Source organism: Bubalus bubalis, chromosome 14 (genome assembly GCF_019923935.1).
Source record: "Bubalus bubalis isolate 160015118507 breed Murrah chromosome 14, NDDB_SH_1, whole genome shotgun sequence".
NCBI classification, from domain to species: domain Eukaryota; kingdom Metazoa; phylum Chordata; class Mammalia; order Artiodactyla; family Bovidae; genus Bubalus; species Bubalus bubalis.
The window spans coordinates 20,484,770-20,507,174 of NC_059170.1; the positions used below are offsets into that span (position 1 = coordinate 20,484,770).

The 22,405-nt window shown below is 45.9% G+C and overlaps 1 protein-coding gene across 1 annotated transcript; it reads left to right on the forward strand.

Moving 5' to 3' along the window:
- The first annotated feature begins 1,649 nt into the window (after positions 1–1,649).
- Positions 1,650–19,649, forward strand: PXMP4 (peroxisomal membrane protein 4). The gene is made up of 4 exons (XM_045162644.1): positions 1,650–1,934; positions 7,454–7,516; positions 13,474–13,672; positions 17,712–19,649. The coding sequence occupies exons 1-4, from the start codon at positions 1,822–1,824 to the stop codon at positions 17,973–17,975; spliced, it is 639 nt and encodes a 212-aa protein (XP_045018579.1). The 5' UTR covers positions 1,650–1,821; the 3' UTR covers positions 17,976–19,649.
- The last annotated feature ends 2,756 nt before the right edge of the window (positions 19,650–22,405 follow it).

Sequence of the window (22,405 nt, forward strand, 5' to 3'; positions counted from 1 at the left end):
CTGCAAGTCACAACTAAAAGATTCTACAAGCTGCAATGAAGACTGATGATCCTGTGTGCTGCAAGTAAGCCTGGCACAGCCAAAATAAATGAAAATAATTAATATTAAAAATTAAACCTGTTCTGCTCAGTATCAAGGGAACCTTTTCTTAACTCCCTTCAGGTTGGAGGTGTAGGATGTGTAGCATGTTCACAAACACAAGGGTGAAACCCTTAAGCCTAATGTGAGGAGAGTCTTCTGTTAGGCTCCCCACTTCGGATAGGCCCTGGACTTTTATTTTTGTCCCTCTTGCCCTATGTGGCTAGAGAACTGAAATCCACAGGTTCAACATTGGCCAAAACCCTCAAGTCATAATAGCTTTGATACTCCAATATTCCAATCTTCCTGTTAAATATCTGGTTACCAGCTTTCACATAATAATTGGCCTAGGAGTTCCCCCAGGTTTTTAAGATTTGGTGTTTCTCAGAGCATATTTTTTTATATTTTATCCAATGTTGCTATTTTCTGAGGGAAAATTAATTGAATAAATTAGCCCACCATTCCCCCCCTCCCCATCCAAAAAGAAACTCCAGTTGTAATGATAAAATATGCATGCATGCATGCTCAGTCATGTCTGACTCTTTGCATCCCTTTGTACTGTAGCCTGCCAGGCTCCTCTGTCCATGGGATTTTTCCAGCAAGAATACTGGAGTGGGTTGACATTCCCTGATCGAATCTGCATCGCCTGTCTCCTGCTTTACAGGCGGATTCTTTATTGCTGACCCACAGGGGAAACCCCAATGGTAAAATAGGGCCAGCATAGTTCCTTCTCACTGACCTCTGACATCATCCTCTGACACTGACCTAGGCAATAATGTCACAGATAAATACCAGATGGCCCAAGTACCAGGGGAAACCCTCACAAGTCACAGCTACCACTCCGTGTGTAACCGCTATCCAATGACAGCTCCACACAGTGACATCATACATAAATGTCACCCCTCAATAATCTGAGATATCTCCTCTCTGAGGAGTTGGCATTTGAGCTGAAGCCTGAACGTTGAGAAGGAGTTAGCTATGGGAAGAACTTGGGGTGATGCATAGGAAACAGGGAGATAAAGGCAAAAGCGCTCAGGTAGGAGCGTCAAGCTCAAGGAACAGCAAGGAGGCTAGTTTGGCCGAAGAGAAGTGACTGAGAGGGACAAAAGGAGAGTGGAGGTGTGAGATTAGAGAGGAAAACAGGGGCCAGATCATACAGTCTTCTGCGGACCATGAGAAAATGTTTGGTTTTTAAGAACATACGGAAACCAAAAAGGTAAAAGTGCCAAGTCATTTATGGTCTGAGAAGATTGGTAGTCCATGTTAACCAATCAGAATCGTCCTGTGTAGAGTTAAGGCCTGGCTCCTCCCTGTGTCACCATCCCTACTCTCCCGAGGGTGGCTCCTCTTTCAAAAAACTTCCAAGCTCACAGGTGACACACCTCTTCTAAGTCCCAGGGAAACTGCTTTCTGATTGGACAAATCCAGGAATACGTTTCTAACCTTTTTTGCGGGCGAATTGGACGGAGCCCATTGTAATTGGCTACGAGCTTTCCCTCTCTTCCAATCAGACCGCTCTTCGGGAGAGTGCTTGCGTCCATTCCCCTGGTGAGTTGAGTGAGCTCTGTGATCGGCCCTTCTCGTATGAGTGACAGCAGACACATCCTATGGGCTCAAAGACGCGGCTGCAATGTCCGGCACCATCCGGCACCTCCAGCCCTACTGAGGGTTGTGCAATAGCAACTCCGGCTGTCAGGGCGTGAGTCCTGATCCGTGTCTACCACCCTCAGCGACGCCTGCATTATGGTCGCCCCACCGCAGCTGCGGGCTCTGCTCTTTGCGATCAACGCACTATTGCGCAAGCGCCGCTACCACGCAGCACTGGCCATGCTTAAGGGCTTCCGGAACGGGGCAGTGTGAGTGGGGTCATCGGGCTGGGCAGGGGCTGAAGGATCGATCTGGTGGGGTTGGAGAAGCGGCCTCTGGGACCCGCGCCGCTGCGCTGTGCGCCCTTGAGAAGCCCTAGTGTGTCTCTAGGTCTTGGTGTCCACTGTCGGCGCAGTAGGCTCTGGATTTTGGGTTCCGTGCGCCTTCTGAGCCGGGGCTCTAACTACGCTGTTTCTAGGTACTCCGTGCTTTGCAGCCTGGCCCTATTGCCTTGACTATTTCCCATGCCAGCCCCTGTATCCCTTCATTTGGGTCCAGTTTCCCCCTCCCTCTGCTGTGTGCCCTTGGGCCTATCTGGCTTCCGTGGCTCCATCTGGACAGTGGGAAGCTGGACTCTGCCTTCTAGCAAGCCTTGAGGCTCTGCCTCTCTATGCTCCCCCCATTAAGCTGCCCTGGACTTTCATCCCGCTTCTCATTCTTTTGTAAGATTCTACTGCTCGATCCTCTTCTGATAAGCCGCAGGTGTGACCAGTGTAACTGAAGCTGCAAGTATTTGCCAAGCAAACTGATTACAATTTGGTCATCAGACCTGCAGAAGAGGAGGTCATTTCCTCTGGTTGGCGCCAGGACTGGAGCTCAGTTTCCTTTAAACTTTATGCATAAACGCTATCATTTACTGAGAGCCTACAATGCCAGAACTGGGGAAGCATCAAAGAACAAAGGGAACAAAAATCTGCATGTTCTTGGAGTTGGCATTTTAGTGGCAGCATGGCATGGTGGTGTGGATGTGATCACCTCAGTTTGAGTACTGGTGCCCCTTACCTGCATGATCTTAGGCAACTCATTTAGGCTCTCTAAGCCTCAATTTTTATAAAATGGGGCTGATAATAGTACTTATATTGAAAGATTGTTGCTGAGCCATGAAAGACGCCAGGATTCTTGGCCTCCGGAGGAGAGGAATTCAATCCTGGGCCAGTGACGAGGCTTGATCACTCAGAGCTTTTGTGTAATAAAGTTTTTTTAAAGTATAAAAGAATTAGAGAAAGCTTCTGATATAGACATCATCATCAGGAGTGCCCCCTGCTAGTCTTTAGTTGGACGTTATGTAGCTACTGCTGCTGCTGCTAAGTCGATTCAGTCGTGTCCGACTCTGTGCTACCCCATAGATGGCAGCCCACCAGGCTCCCCTGTCCCTGGGATTCTCCAGGCAAGAACACTGGAGTGGGTTGCCATTTCCTTCTCCAAGGAAGACAGAGTCTAGAGTAAATACATAGTTCATTAACATAGCTTAAGGCAAAGATTTCCATAAGAAAAACCGGATCGGTTAGATCAAGGTTTGAGAAAAGTTAAGTACTGGTGGAACCAGGTGTTGTCATGGCAACACAGAATTCTAAAAGAAACCTCTTTAAATTTGTATAGAGAAGGGGAAGAAATCTAACACTTGTTTGTTTCCTCCTGCCAATTAAGAGATAGTTAAAAATGTCTGACACTTGTAGTCTGTCTCCTCCGTTTGGAGACCCCTGGCCTTCCTGCCTGTTACCCTCTCAATATACTGTCGGGCTTTCCTGGTGGCTCGGAAGGTAAAGAATCTGCCTGCAATGCAGGAGACCCAGGTGCGATCCCTGGGTTGGGAATATCCCCTGGAAAAGGGAATGGCAACCCACTTCATTATTGTTGCCTGGATAATACCATGGACAGAGGAGCCTGGAGGGCTACAGTCTATGGGGTCACAGAATTGGACAGACTAAACAACAAACACTTTGACTTCCATCATACTGTCCAGAGAATTGAGTCAATATGTGTGATCAGATCAGATCAGTCGCTCAGTCATGTCCGACTCTTTGCGACCCCATGAATCGCAGCACGCCAGGCCTCCCTGTCTATCACCAACTCCCGGAGTTCACTGAGACTCACGTCCACAGAGTCAGTGATGCCATCCAGCAATTTCATCCTCTGTCGTCCCCTTCTCTTCCTGCCCCCAATCCCTCCCAGCATCAGAGTCTTTTCCAATGAGTCAACTCTTCGCATGAAGTGGCCAAAGTACTGGAGTTTCAGCTTTAGCATCATTCCTTCCAAAGAAATCCCAGGGTTGATCTCTTTCAGAATGGACTGGTTGGATCTCCTTGCAGTCCAAGGGACTCTCAAGAGTCTTCTCCAACACCACAGTTCAAAAGCATCAATTCTTTGGCACTCAGCCTTCTTCCCAGTCCAACTCTCACATCCATACATGACCACAGGAAAAACCATAGCCTTGACTAGACGGACCTTTGTTGGCAAAGTAATGTCTCTGCTTTTGAATATGCTATCTAGGTTGGTCATAACTTTCCTTCCAAGGAGTAAGCGTCTTTTAATTTCATGGCTGCAGTCACCATCTGCAGTGATTTTGGAGCCCAGAAAAATAAAGTCTGACACTGTTTCCACTGTTTCCCCATCTATTTCCCATGAACTGATGGGACCGGATGCCATGATCTTTGCTTTCTGAATGTTGAGCTTTAAGCCAACTTTTTCACTCTCCACTTTCACTTTCATCAAGAGGCTTTTGAGTTCCTCTTCACTTTCTGCTATAAGGGTGGTGTCATCTGCATATCTGAGGTTATTTATATTTCTCCCGGCAATCTTGATTCCAGCTTGTGTTTCTTCCAGTCCAGCGTTTCTCATGATGTACTCTGCATATAAGTTAAATAAGCAGGGTGACAATATACAGCCTTGACGTACTCCTTTTCCTATTTGGAACCAGTCTGTTGATCCATGGCCAGTTCTAACTGTTGCTTCCTGACCTGCATACAAATTTCTCAAGAGGCAGATCAGGTGGTCTGGTATTGTGAAATGCTCAGCATAGTGCCTGATATGTATATAACTGTTGGCTGCTGTAATCATGGTTGTAGTAGCGTGAATGTCTGCCTGGCTCACTCCTTCACCTTCTTCAGGCTTCTGATTGTTACTTCCTCAATGAGGCAATCTCTGAACTTCCACCTCCTTCCCTATTGACTTTTCCTCCATAGACCTTATCACCACCTGACACTTAAGTATTCACTTACGCATCCCTTATGCATCACTTATGCATCTTCTACTCTCTCACTAGAAAATGAGCTTCATGGGGACAGAAATTTTTATCTGTTTTGTTCCTTAGTATAAGTAGGCTTTTAAATATTAACTGAATGAATAAGTGTATAAGGGAGGAATTGCCACTGTACCCATTTTCTGGATGAGAAGACTGTGGCTCAGAGAGGAAAATTCATAGCTCAGTGGTAACGAATCCACCTGCCAATGCATCAGACACAGGTTCAATTCCTAGTCTGGGAAGATCCCACATATTGTGGTGTAACTAAGCCCATGAGCCACAACCATTGAGCCTGTGCTCTAGAACCAGGAAATGTAACTACTGAGCCCATATGCCCAAAAGGCCATGCTCTGCAACAGGAGAAGCCACTGCGATGAGAAGCCCACGCAGCAACAAAGACCCAGCACAGCCAAAAATAAATTAAAAAAAAAACTTCTTTTAAAGTACAAAAATGTAGGTGTATACAATTTTTTAATTAAAAAAGAAATTAATCATAATCCTATAATGTTGACTGCTGTCTAGTTAATAGATAGATTGTCCCAGTTGTCCCCTAAATGTCCTCTACAGGAAGATAGTCTAGAAAAGGATCTTTCAGGATATCATACTGCATCTGTCATGGTCCTTCATTTATTTCTCTTTTATATGGAAGAGGACTGAAGGTCTGTATTCAGAGCTGCTCTGAAGTTGCCTTGGTCATGACGATTTTGTTTTGTTTTGTTTTTGCCACGCCACATGGCACATGTGATCTTAGTTCTCCAACCAGGGGTCGAACCCTCACCTCCTGCAGTGGAAGCACAGAGTCTTAACCACCAGACTGCTGGGGAAGTCCCTGTCATGTCCTTTCAGTCCTTTTTAATCCAGAGCATTCCGTGTTTCAGGACACAGAGAGATCTTGTGAGTGGCAGTAACTGGCTCCCACCAGAGTCTGAGTAGTTTGGGAAGGGGGCCAGGCACATGTAGGCAGTTGGGGGCATTGCTCCATTTGTGTCTGAGGTATAAGGCAGGGTCCTGTTCACCTTGGCCAGCTGGAGGAGGCCAGCGGTCTCTTTATTCAGGGTAAGAAGACATGCCTTTGGAGAAGGCAGGCCAGAGAACTTGCTGGGGGCCAGAGGAGGGTCCTGCCCACCCACCGCTAGGCAGCGAGGAAATAGCCATTCAGCCTGGCCACCACATGCAGTGAGGAAATAGCCATTCAGCCTGGCCACCACACACAGCGAGGAAATAGCCATTCAGCCTGGCCACCACATGCAGTAACACTGCTTTCATTTGATCACACTTTTTATTTGATTTTTTAAAAAATTAGGTAGCATATTCACAAAAGGCATAAAAAGTTAGAGCTTTTTAGAAGTTTACACACCTTGCTTTAACCAAGCCTACAGCATATCTAGAGCTTCCTGGTTCACGTACAGCTCTGTGTATTCCACTGGTTGCCATGGGTCCATTATGTGTTTACATAGTAGCCCCCTGTGGATGGACACAGGCTTCCTCCCAGTCTTTTGCTGCTTCCAACAAGCCTCACAAGAACCTGCCTAGCAGTCCAGTGGCTAAGACTGCATGCTTCCAATGCAGGGGGCCCGGGTTTGACCCCTGGTCTGGGAACTAGACTCCACATGCTGCAACTACAACCCAGTGCAGCCAAAATGAATAAATACTTTGTGGGGGGCGGGGGAACAAGCCTCACAGATACTCATATGACAACAATATGGGGCTCATGACCATTGTCTGAGGGAGACTGTCAAAGATTGTTAGACCTCGTAGCCTGGAAAGGTCAGGGCCAGACAGCTGGAGAACTTGGTGGAGCGAGGGCAAGTCCAATAAAGAAAAAAAAAGAAAGGTAGTGACATTAGTACTGATTGAATGAGCTAGGTCCTACTGGTTTTACATGTGCTAGGTCCTTAACTGCCAGAAACAACTCTGAAACAGGCAATACTTTTTACTGAAGGGAGAAGGGAGACTCAGACATTCAATGATTTACCCAAGTTTATAGAGCAAAACCAGAGAAGACAATGGCAACCCACTCCAGTACTCTTGCCTGGAAAATCCCATGGACGGAGGAGCCTGGTGGGCTGTAGTCCATGGGGTCCCTGAGAGTTGGACACGACTGAGTGACTTCACTTTCTCTTTTCATCTTCATGCATTGGAGAAGGAAATGGCAACCCACTCCAGTGTTCTTGCCTGGAGAATCCCAGGGACGGGGGAGCCTGGTGGGCTGCCATCTATGGGGTCGCACAGAGTCGGACACAACTGAAGCGACTTAGCAGCAGCAGCAGCATAGAGCAAAACAGGGCAAGGCTTTGGTACCAGATACTATTTACTTTGTATGACTCACTTGGAACCCAGATCTAACTCAAAAGCCAGCATTAGTTTCCCTCCCAAAATGATATTAGGATTAGGGAAGGGGAGGAGGGGGCACAGAGAGTCAAAGAGAGAGCTCAGAAAGAAACAGTGGTGCAGTGGTGCCTTAACCATTTTCTTTTGTTTCTACAGCTATGGAGCCAAAATCCGGGCCCCTCATGCGCTGGTCATGACCTTTCTTTTCCGGAGTGGCAGGTACCTGTCCCCTCTGCACACCCTTCAAACTGGGCAAAATTGTGCCAGGACTTGCCCAGTAGCCTCCAGGTGGGGTCCAACCTGCCCACACCACCATCTCCTAGAGCACAAATCCAATTCTATTATCCCATCTTGAAAATTCGCCAGCTCCTGGCTCCTTGCTGTTCTCCAGAGAAGCCAGCTTCCAGGTGTGGCATTCAAGGCCCCCTGCAGTCTGACCTTAGGGACATTCCCCCCTCTCTCCAATGCCCACCATGGGGAGCCCTTGGCACCAAGACTTGCTGCCATTCATTCATGTGCAACAGGTGGTTCCACCTCTTTACATTTCTCATGAGTACCCACCACACACACACCAGGAATCCCCTTTCCTTTTCTACCCCATCTTTATGCCTTCCTAGCAACCCATACCAGTTCTCTGAGGATCACTTTCTCAGGAAAACTCTCCATGACCTACTTTCTTTCCTTGTTCAAACTTCTTGGCCTTTCTCTGATCTTCCATAACTTCCCTCAAGGCGCTTCTCAAAAACCACCTTGTGTTTTAGTTTTTAATGTATCTAGCTTCACCTGGAGTTTATAGGACTCACACATGGACTGCTTGCTGCTCAAATCCAGGTCGTGAAGATTGCTTTCTTTATGTATTTTTCTTTTTTAAATTTATTTTTGTTTTAGTTTTTGTCCTCCAAATTATTTTTTTTTCAATTAAACTCATTCATTCCTTCAGTAAATATTTATTGAGCATCTAATATGTGCCAGACACTGTCTTTAGGTGCTGGGGATACAGCAGTGAATAAAACAGAGAATGATCCCTTCCCTCGTACAGCTGACACTTTAGCAGAAAGGCGTAGCAGAAAATAAACATAATAAATTTAAAAAGTATGTGGTATGTTAGAATATTATATGGGCTGTAGGAAAGAAAATGTAGAGCAGGGAAAGGGGATCCAGAGTGCTGGGGGAAGGGCTCGTTGAGAAAGTGACATTTTAAGTAGAGACTTGAAGGAGCTGGAAGAGTTGGCCACGTGGGTAACAAGGGAAAGAGTGTTTCATACCAAGGGAACAGCCTGTGCAAAGGCCCTGAGGGCTGATCATACCTGGTGAGTTTGAGGAGGCTGGAGCAGAGGGATTGCAGGGGAGAGATCAAAGAGAGGAATATTGTGGGGGTAACCAGTTGGAAGTGGTCAAACAAGAGATGGCAAGAGTGAATGTCGACATTCTAGGAATCAGTGAACTAAAATGGACTGGAATGGGTGAATTTAACTCAGATGACCATTATATCTACTACTGCGGGCAGGAATCCCTCAGAAGAAATGGAGTAGCCATCATGGTCAACAAAAGAGTCCGAAATGCAGTACTTGGATGCAATCTCAAAAACGACAGAATGATCTCTGTTCGTTTCCAAGGCAAACCATTCAAAATCACAGTAATCCAAGTCTATGCCTCAACCGGTAACGCTGAAGAAGCTGAAGTTGAATGGTTCTACAAAGACCTACAAGACCTTTTAGAACTAACACCCAAAAAAGATGTCCTTTTCATTATAGGGGACTGGAATGCAAAAGTAGGAAGTCAAGAAACACCTGGAATAACAGGCAAATTTGGCCTTGGAATACGAAATGAAGCAGGGCAAAGACTAATAGAGTTTTGCCAAGAAAATGCACTGGTCATAACAAACACCCTCTTCCAACAACACAAGAGAAGACTCTACACATGGACATCACCAGATGGTCAACACCGAAATCAGATTGATTATACTCTTTGCAGCCAAAGATGGAGAAGCTCTATACAGTCTGCAAAAACAAGACCGGGAGCTGACTATGGCTCAGACCATGAAGCTGACTGTGGCTCAGACCATGAACTCCTTATTGCCAAATTCAGACTTAAAATTGAAGAAAGCAGGGAAAACCACTAGACCATTCAGGTATGACCTAAATCAAATCCCTTATGATTATACAGTGGAAGTGAGAAATAGATTTAAGGGACTAGATCTGATAGACAGAGTGCCTGATGAACTATGGACGGAGGTTTGTGACATTGTACAGGAGACAGGGATCAAGACCATCCCCATGGAAAAGAAATGCAGAAAAGCAAAATGGCTGTCTGAGGAGGCCTTACAAATAGCTGTAAAAAGAAGAGAAGCGAAAAGCTAAGGAGAAAAGGAAAGATATAAGCATCTAAATGCAGAGTTCCAAAGAATAGCAAGAAGAGATAAGAAAGCCTTCTTCAGCAATCAATGCAAAGAAATAGAGGAAAACAACAGAATGGGAAAGACTAGAGATCTCTTCAAGAAAATTAGAGATACCAAGGGAACATTTCATGCAAAGATGGGCTCTATAAAGGACAGAAATGGTATGGACCTAACAGAAGCAGAAGATATTAAGAAGAGGTAGCAAGAATACACAGAAGAACTGTACAAAAAAGATCTTCACGACCCAGATAATCACGATGGTGTGATCACTGACCTAGAGCCAGACATCCTGGAATGTGAAGTCAAGTGGGACTTAGCATCACTACGAACAAAGCTAGTGGAGGTGATGGAATTCCAGTTGAGCTATTTCAAATCCTGGAAGATGATGCTGTGAAAGTGCTGCACTCAATATGCTAGCACATTTGGAAAACTCAGCAGTGGCCACAGGACTGGAAAAGGTCAGTTTTCATTCCAATCCCAAAGAGAGGCAATGCCAAAGAATGCTCAAACTACCGCACAATTGCGCTCATCTCACATGCTAGTAAAGTAATGCTCAAAATTCTCCAAGCCAGGCTTCAGCAATATGTGAACCATGAACTTCCTGATGTTCAAGCTGGTTTTAGAAAAGGCAGAGGAACGAGAGATCAAATTGCCAACAACTGCTGGATCATGGAAAAAGCAAGAGAGTTCCAGAAAAGCATCTATTTCTGCTTTATTGACTATGCCAAAGCCTTTGACTGTGTGGATCACAATAAACTGTGGAAAATTCTTAAAGAGATGGGAATACCAGACCACCTGATCTGCCTCTTGAGAAATTTGTATGCAGGTCAGGAAGCAACAGTTAGAACTGGACATGGACCAACAGACTGGTTCCAAATAGGAAAAGGAGTACGTCAAGGCTGTATATGGTCACCCTGTTTATTTAACTTATATGCAGAGTACATCATGAGAAACGCTGGACTGGAAGAAACACAAGCTGGAATCAAGATTGCTGGGAGAAATATCAATAACCTCAGATATGCAGATGACACCACCCTTATAGCAGAAAGTGAAGAGGAACTCAAAAGCCTCTTGATGAAAGTGAAAGTGGAGAGTGAAAAAGTTGGCTTAAAGCTCAACATTCAGAAAGCAAAGATCATGGCATCCGGTCCCATCAGTTCATGGGAAATAGATGGGGAAACAGTGGAAACAGTGTCAGACTTTATTTTTCTGGGCTCCAAAATCACTGCAGATGGTGACTGCAGCCATGAAATTAAAAGACGCTTACTCCTTGGAAGGAAAGTTATGACCAACCTAGATAGCATATTCAAAAGCAGAGACATTACTTTGCCAACAAAGGTCCGTCTAGTCAAGGCTATGGTTTTTCCTGTGGTCATGTATGGATGTGAGAGTTGGACTGGGAAGAAGGCTGAGTGCCAAAGAATTGATGCTTTTGAACTGTGGTGTTGGAGAAGACTCTTGAGAGTCCCTTGGACTGCAAGGAGATCCAACCAGTCCATTCTGAAGGAGATCTGCCCTGGGATTTCTTTGGAAGGGATGATGCTAAAGCTGAAACTCCAGTACTTTGGCCACCTCATGCGAAGAGTTGACTCATTGGAAAAGACTCTGATGCTGGGAGGGATTGGGGGCAGGAAGAGAAGGGGACGACAGAGGATGAGATTGCTGGATGGCATCACTGACTCGATGGACCTGAGTCTCAGTGAACTCCGGGAGTTGGTGATGGACAGGGAGGCCTGGCGTGCTGCGATTCATGGGGTCGCAGAGAGTCGGACACGACTGAGCGACTGAACTGAACTGAACTGGGGCCCATCCTGTTCAGCATTAGGTCAAAGAGAAGAGGTTGGCTTTTCCTCTTCTTTTTGTTTAAGTTTCTAAATTTTTAATTGGAAGATAATTGCTTTACAATGTTGTGGTGGTTTCTGCCACACAACAATGCTAATTAGCCATAAGTATATGTATGTATGTATATATACTTAGATTTATTGAGCATATACTATATATTTGTGTGTGTGTGTGTGTATCTATATATATGTATGTGTGTGTGTGTGTGTGTGTGTGTGTGTGTATATCTATCTATCTATCTATCTCCCCTCCGTCTTGAACCTTCCTCCCACCCCTGTGGCATTTCCTCTAAATGGAATAGGAAATTGTCGTAAGAATCTGTATGGGGATGCCACTATTTGACTTTAATAGTGAGAAAGTGAAGTGTTTGCTGCTAGGGGTCAAGGGCAGAAATAGGTGTAAAGTAGGAGGCAGTGGCAATAATCCAGCTGAGCAGCTCTGGTGGCCCAGACCTTGATGGTGGCATAGAGGTGAGAAGTGTTCAGATTCTAGAAACATTTTCAAGGCAGTATTAGTGCCTACGCTTGGAAAGTGGGAAATGCAGCTTGCCGTAGAACTGGCAGTGGTAGGCCCCTGTCCCTGTGGGGTGAGAGCTCGCTGACTCCTAGCTGTCCCCCCTCGCCTGGCGGACTTCCCAGGCCCCAGCTGACACACTTCAAGGCCCTCCACCGGCCTTGAGGGCACATGTGGTTGCTGGGCCTGAATTGGTCTCCCGGTTTCTCTCCTTGGCTCTCCTCACTGCCCCCTAGCGATTGTGAAAAGATAAGTCAAACCACGTGCCTTACTTAAAAGTTCACTTCTCTCAAGATAAAGACAAAGCGTAGGACTTCCCTGGCAGCCTGGTGTTTGAAAAGAATTTGCCTGCCAATGGGTTCAGTCCCTGCTCTGGGACGACTCCACATGCCTTGGAGCAACTAAGCCCGTGTGCAGGAACTACTGAGCCCACACACCTAGAGCGCATGCTCCCCAACAAGAGAAGCCGCTGCAACTAGAGAGCAGCCCTGGCTCTCTGCAACTAGAGAAAGCCCTTGAGCAGCAACGAAGACCCAGTCCAGCCAAAAATAAATAAATAATTTTTTTTTGTTTTTAAAGACACATCTTACCATGGTCCCACCTCTCCCTCACAGCCTTTGCCTCACACATTTTCTGCTCAGGGCTTAATGACCTGTCTTTGCTCTTTTACTCCCCACTCTCTGTCCCTCCTCGGGACCTCTGCTCGTGTTGATCCCAGTACAACTCCTCTCCCGTCTTGACCTCATCCTTCACGTCCTGGCATCATTGCTTGTCAGGGCAAAGTTTGACCTTTGTTTTATGATTATTCATTTCATAATTCCCTCTCCCACTAGATCATAAACCTTATGAGGGCAGCAAGCAGATCTATTTTTTCTCAGACTCACATCCTCAGATCCCGCACATAGTATGTAGTCACTCATTCACTCATTCATTTCTTCACATGTTCACTCCAGAAACAAATGTATTGAGCATCTGCTATGTGCCAGGCCTTGCCCTGCGCACTGAGGATGAGTGAGTGAGGTATAGACACCACTCTCTGGTAGCTTCCACTGGGATGAGATGGGCGTGGGGGGAGGTAATAAAGAAGTATGTAAATGTCAGGTGGTGATATGAGCTCTGAAGGAAAAGAAAAGTTGGATAAGGGAACAGAATACAGTGGGCATTCTTATACGTGGAGTAGTCAGGGAAGACCTCTTGAAGAAGGTGGCAGGGTAGTCAGGGAAGACCTCTTCAAGGAGATGGCGTGAAGTCAAAGCCTGTATCCAGGGAGGGAGCAGCCCTAAGGGCATGGAGGGCAGAGGCCCGGGGTTGAATGAGCGCGGGCCCGTGGGCTCCTTGCCTGGGCCGGTTTTGCATGCCAGGTGGGTGGATGCCCCCGGAGCGGCTGGGCCTGCACTCACGGTTGCTCCCTGTGTCTGTGCAGCCTCCGGGAGAAGCTGCGCGCCATCCTGCAGGCCACGTACACCCACTCCTGGAACCTGGCCAGGTTTGTGTTCCTCTACAAGGGACTCTGTGCCCTGCAGTCCCGCGTCCAGGGCGAGACCTACCAGGCACACTCATTCGTGTCTGCCTTCATCGGGGGCTTGCTGGTGTTTGGAAACAACAATAACGTCAACAGCCAGGTAGGTAAAGTTCCTCCCAGAATGGGGGCCGGGGAGAGGGCTGAGGGGTGGGGCAGGATTCAGGTATAGAGTTGGGGATGGGAGTCAAAGACGACGAGCTCGTGGCTCCCTGCCATGTCTGAGGGTCTGTAGTTCACCAATCCCTGTGTGACCTTGGGAAGGTCACTTCCCCCTCAACTTCCCCCTCTGTTAACCAGGTACCTTGCTGGAGTTCCATGCAGCTCTCTGGGGCAAAGATTTAAAAATATAAAACAAAACACACCCCCAAACACTACTCTGCAGTGAAATGAGAAAAAAAAAAAAAATGAGCAAGATTTTCATAAAACGAAACTTACTACATTCGAAGAATTATCTCTTATTCTGCAACTTGCCCTTTTTCTTGGTTAAAAATTCCATTTTTTAATGAGATAATGATAAAATGCTAACTGTTGCTGCTGCTGCTGTTTTAGCATCCTTCTTGAGCTATATGAAAAGTTGGCAGTCTTTCTAATTTGCCTCCCTCAAATTTCTTAGTCTTAAATTATAAAAATAATTGTTTTATTTTCACATTTTAAGTAATGCAGACTAAGCACTCATTATGTGCCTGGCACACTTCTGGATGCTTAGGATACATGATGCAATTAGAAAATAAATTGAAAAAGAGTTTCTCACCCCTCTAACTGTCCAGCCACTGTCCAGAAACACTTTTTTTTTTAAATAATTTTTATTGCAGTATTGGGCTTCCCAGGTGGCTCAGTGGTAAAGAATCTGCCTGCCAATTCAGGAAGATATAGGAGATGTGGGTTTGATCCCTGGGTCAGGAAGGTTCCATGGAGGAGGATGGCATGGCAACCCACTCCAGTATTCTTGCCTGAAGATCCCATGGACGGAGGAGCCTGGAGGGCTACAGTCCATAGGGTCGAAAAGAGTTGGACATGACTGAGCACACACACACACATACATACAACTGGAGAATAGTTGATTTACAATGTTGTGTTAGTTTCTGCAATGCAGCAAAGTGAATCAGTTATACATGTATATAGACGGTCATTTTAACTGTGTCTTGTATAGCCTTTCAGAACTTGTCTGTGCTTGTATCAGTGTTCATAGCAGCAGTTTTCCACCAACGAGATCATAGTACGTTTTTCTTTTTTTTCATGTAACCATGTATCTTGAGGGCCTCTCTTGTCAGTCCCTCATCCTTTATAACATGAGCAGAGCTTTCTGCTGATGGGATGGACCAGACTTGATTTCACAGTCTCCTCTGGATGGACGTTTAGGGGCTCTTTAGCGTTTGACCTCACACATACACTGTAGTCTACATCTTTGTTCAGACATCTTCCTGCACTTGTGTCAGTCTGTAAGTTCCTAGACATGGAGTTGAAGAGTCTATGGATATGAGCATTTTGTATTTTGGGAAAGTTCCCCAGTTTTTTTTTTTTTTTTTGATAGAAATTTCACTTGTCTATGAACTTCCAAATTCTAGGAATCCTGGATACACCCATTTCCTTCCCCCTTCCCTCCTTTCCCTGACCCCTGGCAACAGCTGCTCTGACCTCCATTCAAAAATGTTACATGATGGACATACAGATGGCCAACAGGCACAGAAAAGGAACATGAAAAGATGGTCAGTTTCACTAATTGTTAGAGAAATGGAAATCAGAACTATAGTGAAATGTCACCTCATACCAGTCAGAATGGCCATCATCAAAAGGTCTACAAATAATAAATGCTGGAGAGGGTGTGGAGAAAACGGAATACTCATGTACTGTTGGTGGGAATGTATATTGGTGCAGTCACTGTGGAGACCAGTATCGAGGTTCCTTAAAAACTAAAACTAGAGTCATCATACAATCCAGCAATCCCAGTCCTAGGCGTATATATGGAAAAGACGAAAACTCTTAATTCAAAAAGCTACATATACCCCAGTGTTCATGGCAGCACTATTTACAAGCATGGAAGCAACCATTGACAGATGAACAAATAAAGATGATGTAGTGTACACACACACACACACACACACACACACAGAGGAATATTATTCAACCATAAAAAGAATGAAATAATGCCATTTGCAGCAACATGGACAAACCTAGAAATTATCATACTAAGTGAAATCAGACAGAAAAAGGCAAATATATCACTTACATGTGGAATCAGAAAAGATGATACAAATGAACTTATTTATGAAACAGAAATAGACTCACAGACATAGAAAACAAACTTATGGTTACCAAAGTGGGGGGCATAAATTAGGAGTTTGGAATTAACACATACTACTATATATAAAATAGATAAACAATAATTAGTAAGGGAAGTATATTCAATATTTTATAATGTAAAATTTTTATAATATCTGAAAAAGAATATACGTACATATATGTGTGTGTATAGCTTAATCACTTTGCTATACACCTGAAGCACAACATTGTAAATAACTATACTTTAATTAAAAAAAATATTATGTAAATGGAGTCATTATAGTATGTAATCTTTGAGGGTTGGCTTTTTTCACTCAGCATAATTTCCTGGCAATTCTTTCAAGTTATTGTATCAGCTGTTCATTCCTTTTCACTGCTGAGTAGTGTTCCATGGTATGGATGTACCTATGGAAAGACATCTGGGTTGTTTCTAGCTCTTGGCTATTAGGCATGCAGCTGCTCAGAACCTTCTTGTATATGTATTTGGTGAACTTAAGTTTTCACTTCTGTGATAAATACCTGGAGTGCAATTCCTGGGTCATATGATACATAAAGGGTTTTCCGGATGTCTCAGAGATAAAGAATCTGCCTGCAATGTAGGAGACATGGGTTTGATCCCTGGGTTGGGAAGATCCCCTGGAGGAGGAAATGGCTACCCACTCTAGTATTCTTGCCTGGAGAATCTCATGGATGAGGAGCCTGGCGGGCTACAGTCCAAAGGGTTGTAAAGGGTCGGACACGACTCAGGGTCTGAGCACATACACACGGTACATATATATTTAGTTTTAGAGGAGACTGACAAAGTATTTTCCAGAGTGATTGTCCTATCTTACATTCCTATCAGGAATATATGTATGATCCAGTTGCTTCACCTTCAAGCTGGCATGTGGTTTGTTACATTTCAGATTTTTGAAATTTTGATAGGTGTGTAGTGCTTATTGTGGTTTTTAAAAAGTTATTTATTTATTTTACTGTTCCAGGTCTTAGCTGTGCCATGCAGGATCTAATTTCCCAACCAGGGATGGAACCTGGGTCCCCTGCATTGGATGATTAGAGTCTTAACCACTGGCTGCCAGGAAGTCCCTCTCATTGTGGTTTTAATTTGCATTTCCCTAATGGCTAATGAAGCTGAACCTTTTTACATGTGTCTATTTTCTTTTTGTGTTAACCTCTTCAGTGAAATATCTGTTTGTGTCTTTTGCCTATTTTCTAACTGGATTGTCTTTTTTTTTTTCACTGTTGTGTTTTGAGAGTTTCTAAAAATATTTTCCAGACATGAGTCTTTGTCAGATATGTGTTTGTAAATATTTTCTCTCAGTCTGTAGCTTTTCTTTTCAACCTCTTCACATGGACTTTCACAACTGAAAAATTTTGCATTTTGTTGAAATCCAGTTTATTAGTTTTTTTTTCATTTGTGGACTGTGTTTTTTGTCCTTAAGCTACCTTTTAGTTTTGAGCCATGTAAATATATTCATTTTTCAAAATTTTTAATTAAAAAGAATAATAAAAGACGTAAATAGTGGGACTTCCCTGGCAGTCTAGAGGTTTAAACTGGGTGCTTTCATTGCAGGGGATATAGTTTGAATCCCTGGTTGAAGAACTAAGATCCCTTTTGCCATGCAATACTGCTAACAAAAAAAGAAATAAACAGTAATGTTCAAATGCCTGCTGCAAACCACTTCAAATCACCTTGCTCATACTCTGCAAAACCCTGATCCAGTGCACAGGCAGCCCTCCAGGGTGGGGTGGGGTCGGGGAGGAGAATGGGGGGAAAAGGGGGAGGGGAGGGGTTGGGGTGGGGTGGGTGGAAGGTTCCCAGTGGCTGGGCCCACTTCTAACCCCGTCCTTCCCTCCCACAGATCAGCATGTACCTGCTATCCCGCATCCTATTTGCCCTGTGCCGCCTGGGCATGGAGAAGGGCTTCATCCCTGAACCCAGGTTGGACCCGTTTCCATGGTTCACAGGGCTGGTGTGGGGGCTGGTGCTGTGGCTCTTCGAGTACCACCGGCCAACCCTGCAGCCCTCGCTGCAGTCGTCCATGACCTACCTGTACGAGGACAGCAACGTGTGGCACGACCTCTCGGACTTCCTTATCTACAACAAGAGCCAACCCTCCAAGTAACAGGGCCCCCAGGTGCTCAGGAAGGCTCCTGCACCCCAGGCGGGTGACGGAGGTGTCCAGCCGCGGTTTGAGATTGGCTCCACCTGCTAACCATCCCAGAGGCTCCTACCTCTTCAAGATCTGGGGTCTCAGACTCTAACTTTTGTTAGCCCAGGGCTCCATTTGGCGAAATGGAAGCACTGATTATCAGTTCTCATTAGGTACTCTTGAATAGTGAAACGAGCCACCGAATCAGGCTGAGGAGCCTTGGGCATGGTGATGGCTGCTGACTCTTGAGAGACCAGGGAAGGTCACACCCCACCCTGGGCCTCAGGGATCATCGAGCCCAGATGAGGGCACTGAAGTCTCTTTCTGGTGGGTATGTTCTCTGACCATTCTTCTGTAAAAGAGGGCTTCTGGCTGATGGGCAGTGGGTTGCAAAAATGCATTTTTAGACAATACTCAGTTCCTTGCCTTGGGTGTTCTATTGTAGAAGCTCCAGTGTTTCCACTGTCCAACAGAAACACAGTGTGAGACATATGTGACTGAGCTTTTTTTAGCAGCCACAGTTTTTAAAAAGTGGAGGGAATTCCTGGTGGTCCAGTGGTTAGGACTCCGCTGTCACTGCCAAAGGCATGGGTTCTATCCCTGGTTGGGGAGCTAAGATCCCACATGCCACAAGATATAGCCAAAAAAAAAAAAAAAAATGTGGGGAGAGAAAGAAGCAGAGGAGATTAACCTTAATTATATCTTTGAACCCAGTATTTCTCAAATGTTATCATTTTAATGTGTATTAAATATAAAAATTAATAAGATATTTTACATTCTATTTTTCTTATACTAAGTCATCAGAATCAGGTGTGTGTTTTACACTTTCAGCATTTTTCAATTTGGACCAGTCACATTTCAAGTGCTCAGCAGCCACATGTGGCTAGTGGCTGCTGTATTGGACAGCACAGATTAGAACGTTCTATCCTCACAGAAAATTCTAGTGGACAGTGCAGATACAGAGCTGGAGGACCTGGGTTTGAGTCCCCACTGGACTGCTGTGTAACCTTGGGGAAGGTTCTTCTCAGAGGCTCAGTTTCTACTAAAGTGAGGATAATCATAGTAATACCTGGTGTCTACATTGGACTTGTGTAACTATGACGGCTGCTTCAGCTACGAATGACATCCACCTGGTGAACTCCTCCTTCCTCCTTCCTGGGTGCTTTGCACATTATTATTTTTAACCCATACAATGACCTTGCAGGTACATATTTTGATCTCCATTTTACAGATGTGGAAACTGAGGATCGGAGAAGTAACTTGCCAAAGGCAATGCAACTAGTGTGACAGCCAAACCAGATCTATGCGACTTCAAAGCTCTTTTTTTTTTTCAGTGCCTTAAATTTAGAAACCTAAACTATGCTATGCAAAATTAGCTAGTTATTGGGGTGCACACTCAAATGCCTATAGGGGCCTGGGAAGAGGCATAAATGATGATGTTCTGGATGATGCAGTCGGGAGGGACGGGGACCTGGTGAACTGGAGACTTGTGTGTGTGCCAGTACTAATTTTTTTTTTTAAACCACCAAGCTGAACAAATCAAACACATTGGAGTAGGCATACTTCAATTTCTTTTTATATTTTGAAAATTACTAGTAGAAATATCCACATGAGTCACTGGAGATCTTATTAAAATGCAGATTCTGATTCAGTGGGTTTGGGGTGGGGCCTGAGATTCTGGGTTTCTCACGGCTCCTGGGTGATGGCTGCTGCTGGTCTGAGCTTGAGTAACAAGGTGGTAGGGAATGACAGGGTCCAGCCAGTAGTCCATGTGACGAATGAGGAAGCTATGTCACAGAACTGTTAGGTCGTGAAGGTGGGACTGGGTCTGAGTCTAAACGGTGTATTCTCAGGCACGATGTTGAACTGCCAGCTTAGAGAAGGTAGTCTTGAAGTTCCCTTAGTTCACGCTGTGGAGGCTGAATGAGGCCCTGAGGTTATGGGGAGGGGAGAGGGTAGCGACCAGCAAGTGGGTTTTAAAGCAGATGCTGGAGTGCCCCACCCATATCCTGTCTAACTTACCACTTCAGTGCACACCAGCCACCCTCCTGCCACCCTGAGTCTTTCTGCCTGAGGGCTCCCCCCTTGCTCTCGGCACCTGCTCTGTCAGCCTGCCGCAGACCTGCAGTGCTGGAGATGAATACATCCTGGGAGCAGCTGTCAACCAGGGACTGGTGGAGACCCCCACTCCTGCACTCCGATTAACCCCTGGGTGGGATAACTCCCAGGTGCCTGCTGCACGCTGGCTCCAGAGCACCCGGCAAGACTGAGCTCCGGCCGCCCACAGCGGTCACTCGTGTGATAACACCTCCTCCCTTGTCTCCCTTCCTCGTGCCCCTACCACTGCTTCCTGGGACCACTTCCCACAGAAACTGCTTGCACTCAACATCCTCATCTTGGGGTCTGCTCTTGGGGGAACCCAAACTAAAACTGCCCCCGGTGCAGCGAGTTGAGGGGCAGCAGAGCTTGGTGGTTAAGGCTATCAGCTTTGGAACCCAGAGTGTCTGGGCTCAGTTCTGGCCCCGCTGCTTCCTTGTAAGTGACTTAACCATTCAGGGCCTCCGTCTTGTCATCTGTTAAACAGCCATTCTCAGGGCACACGCCTTGGAGGGTGGTGTGGAGGATTAAATGATACGACAGCATATAAAGTAAGCACTCGATAAATGCCTGCTGCTGTTTCCAATGTATCTTCCAAATGTAAAAGGAAGCTTGGCCCCAAAGACTACGGACACTCTGCTTTCAACCTGGCCTGCTCCACCCCTCAGCTGAAGGTAAAAGCCTTGGCTGCCTGCCCCCCATTCCTCCCGACGTCCCCCCACTGCCGCTGGGGGTTGGCCGGCTCCCCCACCCACTGTCTCTGCTCTCTAAGAATAGGTTCCCCTCACAGATGGCATCTCTCTGGATCCTGCCAAAGCATCTGGTGCCTCCAACTGCTCACTCCAGGGAGGGAGGTGGTGTGGTCCTCAGGCAGGACTAGAGCCCCGGCTCCTGGGAGGAGTTCCCACTCAGCTCCCTCCTGGCCCAGCCTCCGTGTCTGTAAGACCTGGAAAACTGGGATTGCCAGAGGCCCTTGGCCCACAGTAGGCGCTCCATAAATGCTAGTTCCTGAAAGAGCAGTGTTTTAATATGTGTCAATTAAGCACCTGCTACTTTCCTATGAGGTCTCTAACTTGCAAAGCTGTAAACAAAAATTTTTAAGCAATAATGCATACACAATAGCGCAAAATGTAAATGGGTACACAAAGGTATAATAAGGAAGAGTCAAGTTCCCCCTGAACCTCAGCTCACCTACCCACCGCCGCCCCAGCCAGGGGCACCCCCATCCATTCTAATGCACCCTTCCTGAGAAATTCTCTGCACAACCACCCATCTCTGTCCTCTAAGAAGCTTTTACATTGCACTGTCATCTCAAGAACTCTTGGACACTCCTTCCTTGTTCTCTGCATGTTTGGTTTCTCTTTGATCAATAATCTGATATACAAGTGAGTCCTGGAATTCCCTGGCGGTCCAGTAGTTAGGGCTTGGCGCTTTCATTGCCAAGGGCACGGGTTCAATCCCTAGTCAGAAACCTAAGATCCTGCAAGCCGTGGGGCATGACCAAAAAAAAAAGTCAGTGTTAGTATTATTTTTTTTTTAAAAAGGGAGACCTTACTTTGAGGCAGTTCCTGTCCCCCTCAACCCCACCCCCAAGTCCCCAAATATCTCGGGCAGATCAGCATGAAGATGAATCATCCTAGATGTCCTGAGTTTTGTCGTAGATGACACCCAACATGAATGCCCACGGAACTCCAACTGAAAGGGGAAGGACAAAGTTGAAGTGAATTTGGGGCCCTTCTGCTGCTCCTCTCCCAAATTAGAGGTTGTTTGGGGCACCCACGTGAGAGTGATGATTCACAAACCCAGGCTCCAAGAAGCTGCCTCCTCGGCTTCTCACGACTGCCGCCTTCCTCACGGCAGGCTCCAGAAAGGATCCTGGAGATGGTGTTTCTGTCCACACTGTTCGCTTCTCCCACTCTCATGAGTGTGTGTTGGGTTTGTGAGAATCAGACTTTAAACCTGACACTCTCCTAAACCAGCACGTCGTGCTGTGTCCACCTCTTGGAACCAATCTGTGACTGCAGGTGGGTTGCTTTCTATGAGGGTATTTATAAAAATTTTTTTTTTCCTTCCCTTATCTTGTTGCAGATTCATAGGGATAGAGAGGGTCTTCTTTCAGTCTTGAAAGCATTTTGGGTGTGCGCGTGCTGAGTCATGTCCAACTCTGTGTGACCCTATGGGCTGTAGCCCACCAGGCTTCCCTCTCCATGGGATTCTCTAGGCAAGAATACTGGAGTGGTTTGCCATGCCCTCCTCCAGGGAATCTTCCTGACCCAGGGATTGAACCTGTGGCTCCTGCGTTGCAG

Bases quoted from the DNA above. Each gene is read 5' to 3' on its own strand.
- PXMP4 (XM_045162644.1), top strand. From the start codon at position 1,822: ATGGTCGCCCCACCGCAGCTGCGGGCTCTGCTCTTTGCGATCAACGCA. The intron at 7,517-13,473 runs GTACCTGTCCCC...GTGTCTGTGCAG, and splicing joins TTTCTTTTCCGGAGTGGCAG to CCTCCGGGAGAAGCTGCGCG. The intron at 13,673-17,711 runs GTAGGTAAAGTT...TCCCTCCCACAG, and splicing joins ACAATAACGTCAACAGCCAG to ATCAGCATGTACCTGCTATC.